Source organism: Brachycentrus maculatus, unplaced genomic scaffold (assembly GCF_059751285.1).
Source record: "Brachycentrus maculatus isolate JH-2025_06_01 unplaced genomic scaffold, ASM5975128v1 h1tg001417l, whole genome shotgun sequence".
Lineage (NCBI taxonomy): Eukaryota > Metazoa > Arthropoda > Insecta > Trichoptera > Brachycentridae > Brachycentrus > Brachycentrus maculatus.
Genome location: NW_028282065.1, coordinates 30518 through 42120, shown reverse-complemented (window position 1 = coordinate 42120; position 11603 = coordinate 30518). Strand labels below are relative to the sequence as shown.

General features: G+C 35.0%; 1 protein-coding gene across 1 annotated transcript; it reads right to left on the bottom strand.

Annotated features, from left to right (window-relative positions):
- Positions 1-807: 807 nt before the first annotated feature.
- Positions 808-4102, bottom strand: LOC148299018 (uncharacterized). Its single transcript, XM_088276448.1, has 2 exons — positions 3715-4102; positions 808-2032 (listed from the first exon to the last, which is right to left on the bottom strand). The coding sequence occupies exons 1-2, from the start codon at positions 4100-4102 to the stop codon at positions 1146-1148; spliced, it is 1275 nt and encodes a 424-aa protein (XP_088132574.1). The 3' UTR covers positions 808-1145.
- Between the last annotated feature and the right edge of the window lie 7501 nt (positions 4103-11603).

The window sequence follows — 11603 nt, the reverse complement described above, 5'->3', positions numbered from 1 at the left end:
GCCTTACCTTACATTTTGTTAAAGAATAAATCACGTAATGATTGACTGATGCTGTTTATTTTATTTCAAATAACAAAACAAGTTTAAGCCAATGATTAAAGAAAACACTTCGTTTTTTACCACTTGAGTTTTATTACAGACTACATGTTTCAGAAGTTAAACTTCCATCATTCAGGTCTGTATAATAACTAACTAGTTAGTTATTATACAGACCTGAATGATGGAAGTTTAACTTCTGAAACATGTAGTCTGTAATAAAACTCAAGTGGTAAAAAACGAAGTGTTTTCTTTAATCATTGTAACATGTCTTACCACAAAGTTAATGCCGAAACAATAAAAAAATATAATGTTTAAGCCATATTAATTATGCATCCAGTCATCAAATTATCATATTTCGCTCACTCCTTTCAACAACGTCATATAGCAAAAACTTCATTTTTCAGGAGATCGTTTTTAAAGTTAAAAAATATAATAAAATGTATTAAAAAAAAATCAAGCTACTTATTGAACTTTTTACTGTGCTACAAATCTTTTTAGGTAAAACCTGAATGTTTTTTCTCCATTTGAAAAATATTGAGTATATTTAAAAAAAATAATTAAACAATACCTTTTCTTCAAAATGCAAAAACAACACTTTCTGCCCTGTAGTGGGAAAATATTATGTTTTTTAAATGCCGCTTTTGCTGGGATATAGTACATTTTATGGGCATTCCGAAAACATGCATAACTGAAAATTGACGATTTTTGATATATGACGTTGTTGAAAGAAGTGAGCGATATATAACCCAAAAAATATTTACAAATATATTTTTAATTTTTAATAGGTAAATACGTCATTTCAAGAGGGTTTTTTTATAAAGTAGTTAATTAATTTATAAATTATAAAAAAATGTTATTTGGTGAACATCCTGTAGTTTGGCAATAAAACAAGTCATTCCGCGGTAACTGCTAATAAATATTAACCATATTATAGTAGTTTCTAGATAATAAAGAGTATCGGAGCACCTTTAACAAATTGACTAAAGATGTCTCCTTTGAAATTTCCCAGTTGGCTTAAACTGTAATCTCTGTTATGTAGTAATAAATCTCACAAAATTTACTAGAGTAAGTTAACAGATCCTTCCTAGCAGCAGGAGGAGGTCGCTTTAAGAGTCGGTATCCGATCGCTTGCCGAGGCCGAAGCTGAACCTATTCAGGTCTCGCTGTCTCTTGCCCAGGCCGTAGTAGTCGTAGAGTGCCAGAGGTAGCCTCTTCCCCATTCCAATAGCCTTCTTGCCTAGCCCAAACTCGTAGTTCGCCCTCTTACCGAGTCCAAATTCATAAGACGGCATTCTCTTGCCTAGGCCGAATTCGTACGCGGGTGATCTCTTTCCCAGTCCAAACTCGTACGCGGGTGATCTCTTTCCCAGTCCAAACTCGTACGCGGGTGATCTTTTTCCCAGTCCAAACTCGTACGCGGGCGACCTCTTTCCCAGTCCAAACTCGTACGCGGGTGATCTTTTTCCCAGTCCAAACTCGTACGCGGGCGACCTCTTTCCAAGTCCAAATTCATACGATGGCATCCTTTTACCCAATCCGAATTCGTATGACTGCATTCTTTTCCCGAGTCCAAATTCGTAAGACGGCATTCTTTTTCCGAGTCCAAATTCGTAAGACGGCATTCTTTTTCCCAGTCCAAATTCGTAAGACGGCATCCTTTTCCCCAGTCCAAATTCGTAAGACGGCATCCTTTTCCCCAGTCCAAATTCGTAAGACGGCATCCTTTTCCCCAGTCCAAATTCATAAGATGGCATTCTCTTTCCAAGTCCAAATTCGTAAGACGGCATTCTTTTCCCCAGTCCAAACTCGTACGCTGCTCTTTTACCCAAACCGAATTCGTAAGGAGACCTTCTGCCTAGACCAAATTGGTAAGATGGAATCCTTTTGCCGAGTCCGAACTCGTATCCTTTGGCGAGTCTCTTGTCTTCTTCCGGGGCGTCTGACCTCTTCCCGAGTCCAAATCCGTATGGGCGAGCTCTTTTCTGGTGGGCGGCTACAAAGAAAAATGAAGGTTTATTAGTTAATTGAAACTGAAATTCTGAGCACAATAACAACATCCCTTTTTGTTAGTAAGTAACAAGAAATCTTTGGTATTGGACCAAGTAAGTTTGGAAATGTGTAATTTTTTTATTATTATTTTTATTTGTATACATTTATTTAAATCACAATTTATGCATATTTAGAACTTTTTTTTGCAGAGACCCACCAAGCCAACTTGATTGTCTTGTCGGTGCAGTTCTTTTTTAATACATTTTTTTTTGTTTTTAACGATTTTAACCTAATATACACACAAAAAAGAGAAAAAAATTATGAATATTAACATTTTACAATTTTCATAATATTAACTCTGGATTATTTACCAATTCCTTTATTTTGCCTTTATTGAATAGTAAAGCTGTATTTCGTTCCTTAGGAATCGAACTCGAGAGACTATTTTCAAAAGGATATTTTCATTACTTCGTTGTGAAATTATGCAAACAAGAAATGTGTGCATTATTTTATTATTTTTTTTTATTAACAATCCTTTATTCGCGTTGCTGGAGTTGGATTCAATAAATTGAGGGTGCTCTTCTGCAATCTAAACATTAAACTTCGAGACTCGTGAAATGCTATGTGTGGTCCGTTCTGCTATATGGCTCTGAGACCTGGACCCTAAAGGCAGTGATGGGATTAAAAAATTTCAAGAACTGGTTCGCCCTTTAGGTACTTACTACCCCTACCCCCTCCCTGTAAAAAATAGTATTTTATGTATTAAATGTTTTTGTCCGCCTCCGTAGTGTAATGGTCAGCACTCTCGGCTACCGTTCTGGAGGTCCCGGGTTCGATTCCCAAGGGGGGTAAAATAAATATAAGTGATTTTTTCACAGTAATATTTATTCAATATTATTACTCTGGATTGGTACCTGAAGCGGAGGGCTGATCACCTTTCCTTCATGTGTAAACGATCAAGATAACACTGCGTTTATATGACGCAGTGCCCTATGCATCATTGGGGTGCGGATAAGGGTTTTAAAAAAAAAAAATGTTTCTATCTCATTCTGGCCCTATGGGAGACCGACAAGTTATAGAAAGGAAAACATTATTAACTCATACATTTTTTGAAGCGTATATCTGTCACGATATTCTGTTTACTAAGTGCAATAACTTAACTGAATTTTTACACTATTTTTTTCATCTTTCCAATATTTTTTTATCTTCGTGAGGTTAAAATATTTTTACAACTCGGTGTACCAAGTAAACCGAGTGTGCCCCGATACATGATCTCAATTGGAATATTATGTGACAACAAAGGGTTAAGGACCGGTTCGGCGAAGTCTAAAAATTTTCGGCTCCGGTTCTAGCGAACCGGTTGAATCCCACCACTGCCTAAAGGCGGATGCAATGAATCGGATGTTCCGGAAGGCGCAGATCGCCAGAGTTTGGGGGACTTAACAAGGTACACGAATAAGAAGATACTTTCTTATGTTTTGAATATTGAAAGCATTAACTTTGTGGATCATATTGATATATTATTTTTAAAAATAAAAAGAGATTTTGTTTTGATCCCTGAAGAGGGCAACAGGTTGTTGCTGAAACTAGTTGGTTAGTAAAAATATGAGTGGATCAAAACACAAAGTCTTTTCACTTTCTCAAAATAATAGATTCTTTCTTCACTCATTCGGAATAAATACCCACCATATAAATCTTCATCATCGCTATCCGTAGACTCATCGTCGATTTCATTGTCCGCCTCTTCGTCGCTGTCTGCATCCGTGACGTCAGCGTCGGCGTCCTCGCTCCACTCCTCGGCCGGCTCCGCATCCACCTCCTCGAGGCCTTCCTCGCCGGCTGAGCGCTTGCCGAGCCCGAAGTTGTACACGGGCAGGCGCTTGTACTCGGACACGTAGGTGTAGGCGCGCCTCTTGCCCAGTCCGGCGCTGTATTCGGCGGGTGAAGGAGAGCGCTTGTGCAGGGGCGGATCGGGCGCGGCGGGCGCCTCGGGCGCCTCGGGCACGTCGGGGGCCGGCGCAGGGTCGGCGCAGGCGGCCAGCGTCACCAGCGCCAGCAGGGCTAACGGACACATCCTGAAACAAACAAAGGAGCTTTTAGATATCATTATTTATATTACAGTCGAACCAGGTTGAAATAATCGAGTAGGAAATGCGATGGTTGAGCATTTTCTGCAAATGTCTTTGCACTGTTCCGTGTCTGTCGGCTGTGCTAGTCGGGAATGGATCTAGCTGACTAATTGATCTATGTAACTAAATACTAATCCCTTTCACTGTCTACACCGAGGCACTTCTAGAAACTTGGTGATGGTATTCCTAATTTGTATTTATTTAGATTGGCAGTGACAGGGACATTAAAAGATATTAAATGAAAAATCGGGGTTCAATTTTTTTACATTTTCTTTAAATTTTCGCTTCGCATGCTTTGCAAGCTGGTTCTCCACGCTATCTTACATGCATGCAGTCAAAGATCAAGTCGATATTATGCAGTGCCCTTTGCAATATTGAGTGCAGATGAGGGTTAAAAGAAAAAAGAATATCGCTTTTACGCGCCGGTGCTTTTATTTTAACCCAGAGCTAGGATACCAGGGAAACAGCATTCTCAAGAGATTAGATGTCTATACTCCGTAGCACGTAGGAAGGAAGTAACTGGCGTTTGTGGCGTGGTGCAGTGACATTAACCCTCTTCAATTTAAGACCCTAAGCCTTTAATTGTAGTCTTCAAGTCGAGTTACGGCTACATGAAGTCTCGTTTCGTTTGACGCTAAGCTGAAAGGGTTAAAATGAATAAAGTACAGTAGTCGGGTAATAAACAGAGCTAAGGCCTCGATTTCCGATGAAATGGTCTATCAAATTATTTACTGAATTGGCATTAATTTTGTGGAGTAAAAAATGATTTTGCTATAAATAATGTTCAGTTTTTCAAACCCTTATCTACACCCTGATGGTGCATAGAGCACTGCACCATGTAAACGCAGCGTTATCTTGCCGAGCGTGCTAACCATTGCACTATGGAAGCAGTAATAAATAATCTAATGTATATATATATATATATATATATATATATATATATATATATATTATATATATATATATATATATATATATATATACATATATATATATATATATATATATATATATATATATATGTATTTATATATATATATAATTTTATTATTATTATTATTAAGGCTATCTGTTGAATGTAACAGCAAAACAACCTATACCAAACGTTGCTCATGGTAGACAGCGTGCTGCTTAACACTTTTCAAATTCAATATTTTTAAAATCATTATTACAAATTTAAATATTTTCGATATCATTGTTGATGCAAAGATTTTTAAAATTGCTTAAGAGGAATTGTGAAATTGCACATATTATAAATGTCTGCTCACTATTTGCCTTCTTTTCCATTTAGCTAGACTGAGGCATAGCAACGGGTGGCTGGGCACAGATGGTTATTTAAAAAAAATACAATTATGTGCTGCAATAAAAAAAGAAAAAAAAAGTAGGCAGACCAACCCGATATCGAACGTCTGGAAAACTTTTTGCCAAGCAATTCTCAGCGGAGGATTTTTTTATGATAAAATTAATTAAAAATCAAATTGACAAGCTAATTCAATCAATATTCTCGCATGAATACCACTTTGAATTTTATATGGCGGGGTAAATTTGAAGAAAAAACAACGGAATTAATCAAAAAACTTTGCTAAGGGTTAATTTAATTTTTAAAATGGAACTTTAGGCCGGGATAAAATAAAAAAATGTAAAAAATAAAGAATCGTGTCAAGGTAGGTCCGAGTGAAATTTTTCGAGAACTTTCATCGGTCACAATTTTTATTAAAAAAAAGACATCAAAAAACCATTTCATTTAATTTTGACATAGATAACTAATAATTCAGATCACTTTTAAATATAATAATTTATTTTATTTTGTTTGTGTGGGTAGGTTTTATAGAGCTTGTACATAAAAAAATATAAAAATGGTTATAGTTAGATTAATAAGCGAGTATTTTTGCCTAGAATTTTCGCTCATGAATTACAAGAAATTATAGTAATTTTAAACATAAAGAGTACATCCACTCACGAGTAGGCATAGGCTATGAAACTTAAAAAGTTGAAGCCTAAGTAGGGTCATGATAAGCCGTGGTGTATAAGCCGTAGCTAGATTTCAGAGTCACTTGGACGTTAGGCAATTCAAAAATAAAAATTAGATTGATAATGATAAAAGCCATCTATTACCAGATTGTTGAAATCGAACTGAAAAGGAGTCTTGAATTTTCCATCATAATCTTATAGTTTAGTTTAATTTCGCTTTTAATTTGTACTATTTTCTATTTCATTACTTTTTATTGTTACTACTTTTTTTACTTGATTCTGTAACTTTGTTGTGTTCTCATAAAATTGATGAAACACATTTAAATGATAATAGGAATATGACCAAATTGGGTGGCTTTTGGAAAACTCAAACAGATTCTATAAAATAAAGAGTTTCCGCCTTGTTTTTGAAAAAGTTTATGAATCCTGCACACTGCCAGTAAGCCCATATGCACTAGAGACTATGGCTCTGATAAAAAGAAATATAGAGAAACTCAAGTGCACACAGCGATCCATGAAAAGATCCATGCTTGGTTTTATAGCCTGAGGGATAAAATAAAAATAAAAAACAATGTAGAGGACATCATGGATCGCGTGGCAAAACTCAAATGGCAGTGGGCAGGACATATTGCAAGATAGGACCCCACAAGATGGACCCCAAAAATTCAACGATGGACACCTCGGGAGAACAAAAGAGGTGTCGAAAGACCCCAAAAGAAATGGTGTGACCATATTGTCGCTGTGGGGGGTGAAAACTGGCTGCAAGCAGCAACCAACCGAAGGAAATGAAAAGAAGGGGAAGAGGCCTATATCGAGTAGTGGAGGTCAGAGGGCTCATCAAGAAAGAAAAAAAAATCCATTTGTATTGCACTGTTTTTATTTCATGTCATGTGTTCTTAATGATTAAAGAAAACACTTCGTTTTTTACCACTTGAGTTTTATTATAGACTACATGTTTCAGAAGTTAAACTTCCATCATTCAGTTCTGTATAATAACTAAATATATTATTTAATATTTTGTTTCAAAATTCTTCACCATTGCTTTCCATTTTTCCTTTGTTTTCAAACTCCACCCCTTGACTAACCCCTTCCCCTTACTTTCCCCTCTCCTTATTTATAGAACAATTTTATATTTTATGTTTTAGTTACTATACAGACCTGAATGATGAAAGTTTAACTTCTGAAACATGTAGTCTATAATAAAACTCAAGTGGTAAAAAACAAGTGTTTTCTTTAATCATTGTAACATGTCTTACCACAAAGTTAATGCCGAAACAATAAATAAAATATCATGTGTTCTTCATTGTTTGTGGACAATAAACATAAATAAATAAATGTATTTCAAATAAACCTCTTTTAAAAAACATGACTTGGATTTGACAACGTTCGTCAGCAAATTAGTAAGTTTTACCTTTCTCATATTATCAATTTTCTTTTTAATCAAATTAATAAATTATTGTACCCAAATTTTATGCTCCCCTGTTATGAATGACACCCGTAATTGGTTCATTTTTGTTATAACTTCAGTAAAATTTTTTTAACAGGAAAAAAATTATATTTAAAAATATATAATTAAGTGGAACGGAAGGCTAATGACGCCATGACGTCTTTCGTCAGAATCGTTTCTCCAGGAAAACTCGTCAGTTTTTCTGGTTTTCTCATTTTCAAAAGAAATGCAGAGATGTTCCATCAAAAGCTTGAATTTTCTTGAACCTAAGACTAAAAATATTGACAGAAAACCAAAAAATAATGATTCCATTAAATTAAATTAAATTTATTTATTTTCAATTAACATACATATATTACAAACTAAAAAAAATTAAAGCGTATACATTAAAATCGAAAATATGCAAGAATGCTATTGCCATAGGTGTAGAAGAATCCCGATTCGGAAAACTCCTTCAGACACATGGAACAGATCAATATCCAATGAGATATTGTTCAACATAGCGGTAGCTCTTCCTACAGGCATAACCATCGGCAGATTGGTCCTGTGTATAGGAATGTGAAACAATCTATGCCGACGCTGTCTTAGGTAACTATCGGGAACATACAGACCAATGCTCCGGATAATTTCGGGGTATATAGACACCTCAACTTGAAATGAAACATCTATCGCTTATATCCGAAAGAAGTGTCGGGTTGTGGTCCCGTGGTTAGTGTCACGGACTCTTAAGTCAGAGTTTCTGGGTTCGAATCCACTCTACCAAAATTTGATACCCATTTCTACTAATGAGCCGCTTAGGCTCACAGAAATGGAATAAAGTTGAAATATTTGTGTAAATAATAAAAAAACAAATATTTCTCTTTTAAAAAAGATGGAAGTCTGAGAATCCTAATGTTTGCGTCCTGGTATTTGGCTGGCTTAAGTGATCCATTTATACTTTTGAATGTACACCATCCTACCCATTATTGGACATCTATGCAATGCGAGTATAAAAACCAGTATGCAAATATTTAAAGTGGTCAGATCAAAAACGGAATAATCGGCGAGTATGTATCAGGAAATGCATGAATGTGGAAGAGGCAAAAATTGTAAGCAAATAGATATTAGTGTGTCGTTCTATTCTCTCCGTCTACCTTTGCAGAGAAGTGACGTGATAGTCAGTTGGTAAGTTATTTATTTTATTATTGATTATTAATGGTCATTTTAAGATCGACCATACTTTTAGTGTGAAGGCATCAATCATCGTGTTATTCCACATATCACTCACTACTTTCAACAGCATCATGTATAAAAAAACTTGATTTTTCAGGAGATCGTTTTTAAAGTTAAAAAAATATAATAAAATGTATAAAAAATGAATATCAAGTCACTTATTTAACTTTTTACTGTGTAACAGATCTTTTTATGTAAAACCTGAATGTTTTTTCTCCTTTTGAAAAATATTTAGTATGTTTCAAAAAAATTATTAAACAATACCTTTTCTTCAAAATGTAGCGGGTAAATATTTTGCTGGGGTATGGTACATTTTCTGGGCATTCCGAAAATATGCGCAACTGAAAATTTACGATTTTTTTAAAAATATGACTTTGTTGAAAGGAGTGAGCGATATATGATGCCAAATCAATACAATTTTTTTATATAATGCAGAGCCCTATGCACGATTGGGGTGCGGATAAAGGTTTGAAGAAGAGAAGAAGAAGAATTTAATATGTTGGTACTTGTATGAGTATGATATAGAATGAATAAAATTCTTCTGTTTCAAGGGTTTATTTCTCAAACGTGTGCAAACATTTTCTCCGTTTGTAAAGTTATAACTTTGAAGATTACCCGAGATAAGCATCTTCACTTGAGAGTTAATGAAAGGATTTCTGGCATAAAAAATGTGCTGTCGCTCGCAAATCCAGCGGCCGGAAGACATAAGGATTATTTTGTTTAATTTCCCGCGATAAAAGATTGACAAACGTAATAACTGTCACGTATTTCTGCGTGTCGAGATCACGATAAGTCATGAATTATTTTATACGAATTGCAAAAAAAAATAACACCTGTATAATACCACTTGATGAGTTTCATTTCTTTACACACGACTACTTTTGTTTTGCTATTCAACTGTAGATTCATACATTTGTAGTTTTCGAAACTGGTCGAAATAAATGGTATTCGAATATTCAATATATTTTTTTAAATAATCAACATGTCATTCCACAAAGTTCATGCCGAACCAAAAAATAATATACAGAAAATTCGCAATGTTTTTTTAATGATTATTTTTTAAATAAATAAAACTAACAAATTATCAAGCCGCTTCCCCACAGGGGTGGGCAGAGAGAATAAAACGCCACGCACACCAAACTGCATCATACATAATTTTTTTTGAATAACCTAACGTCCAAGTGACTCTGAAATCTAGCTACGGCTTAGGCAACACCGCTTATCATGACCCTACTCAGACTTCAACTTTTTGAGTTTCATAGCCTATGCCTACTTGTGAGTGGATTTACTCTTTATGTTTAAAGTTACTATAATTTCATGTAATTCATGAGTGAAAATTCTAGGAAAAAACACTCGCTAAATCATCATCCGCATCACGCTTATACATATAGTATCTTCCGATTATTCCGACTCCTGACCTGACCACTTTCAAGTATTTGAAATACTTGATAACGCCAAGCTTTCTTAGGTTTTCATGTGTGTGTAAATGAAAAAAATACGTAAGGTTTTTCAATGTTAAAATTGTTAATCGTAAAGGTTAATGCCGTTAATCGCCATTGAGGTATTTTTTTTACTAAAACGGCTTCAAATGAACGTGTTTGAATGAATTTTGTTATGTTTAAAATCAATAGTTAAACGTGATGGGAAAAAACATGCCTAAAAAGGATTAACAAAACTGGGCCTAATGTCCTGACTCGATTTTTATTAATTTCACGGTGCATTTGAGTCGCTTAGTAGCGTTTTTATAGCCCCCTCTCACACGCGATTTATGGATGATTTTATAACCGGTTTATTGGCTTGAATATTTATTTATTAATTTAAACATAATGTTCAATATTACCCTGGACTGGTACCTGAAGCGGAGGGCTGATCACCTTTCCTTCATGTGTAAACGATCAAGATAACACTGTGTTTATATGAAGCAGTGCCCTATGCACCATTGGGGTGCGGATAAGGGTTTTATTATTATTATTAAACATAATGTACGGAAAATTAATAAGTACGTTGGCGGGCTTATTGTTAGAAAAGTAATATCTTCCAACCAACCAAAAACAGAGTAGAGATATTGATCATAACGTTTGATACCATTTATAGCCGTTTGCAATCAGAGGGTAGATAGTACTTGAACATTAAAAAAACATAAATAATAAATTAACATTTAAAAAAACAAAAATTACAAAAGATGATAATAAGAGGGCAAAGGAAAAAGGGAGTTTAGGGAAGGAGGTAGAGGGAAAAACTAAGGGAGGTGGTTTGATGGACAGTTAGGATTCTAATGATAAATAGTAACGTCTCAGACGTTTCTTAAAAGTTATAAGAGAAGGTGCATTTTTTACAATATTCATTACCATACAAGTAAAAGTAGGTAATGTAGGGCAGTAGCTTCGAATTTGAACAATACATATTGAAGTTCTAAGAATTTGAGCAGTGTGGTTGTCAATAATGGGGTAGACTTGGTGAATGTTTCACAGGTGTAAAGTGATCACTAAAACCAGCCTATGACGGTTGTCAGCCCCGTAACTGCCCACACTTACATATTTTTCTTCATCTATATTAAGATGTCAAAAAATAATATAAAAAATAACTCCTAATTGGAGATAATCCAGATTTGTGAACAAGTATTTGGACGCACTCAAATGTTGTGAATATATATATTGAAGTTCCAAGAATTTGATTAGCGTGGTTGTCAATCATGGGTAGAATTGATAAATGTTACACGTGTGTAAAAGTGATCACTTAAAACCAGCCTATGACTGTCGTTAGTCTCGTTAATGCCCAGAGCTCCATATTCTTCTTCATCTATATTGAGATGTCAA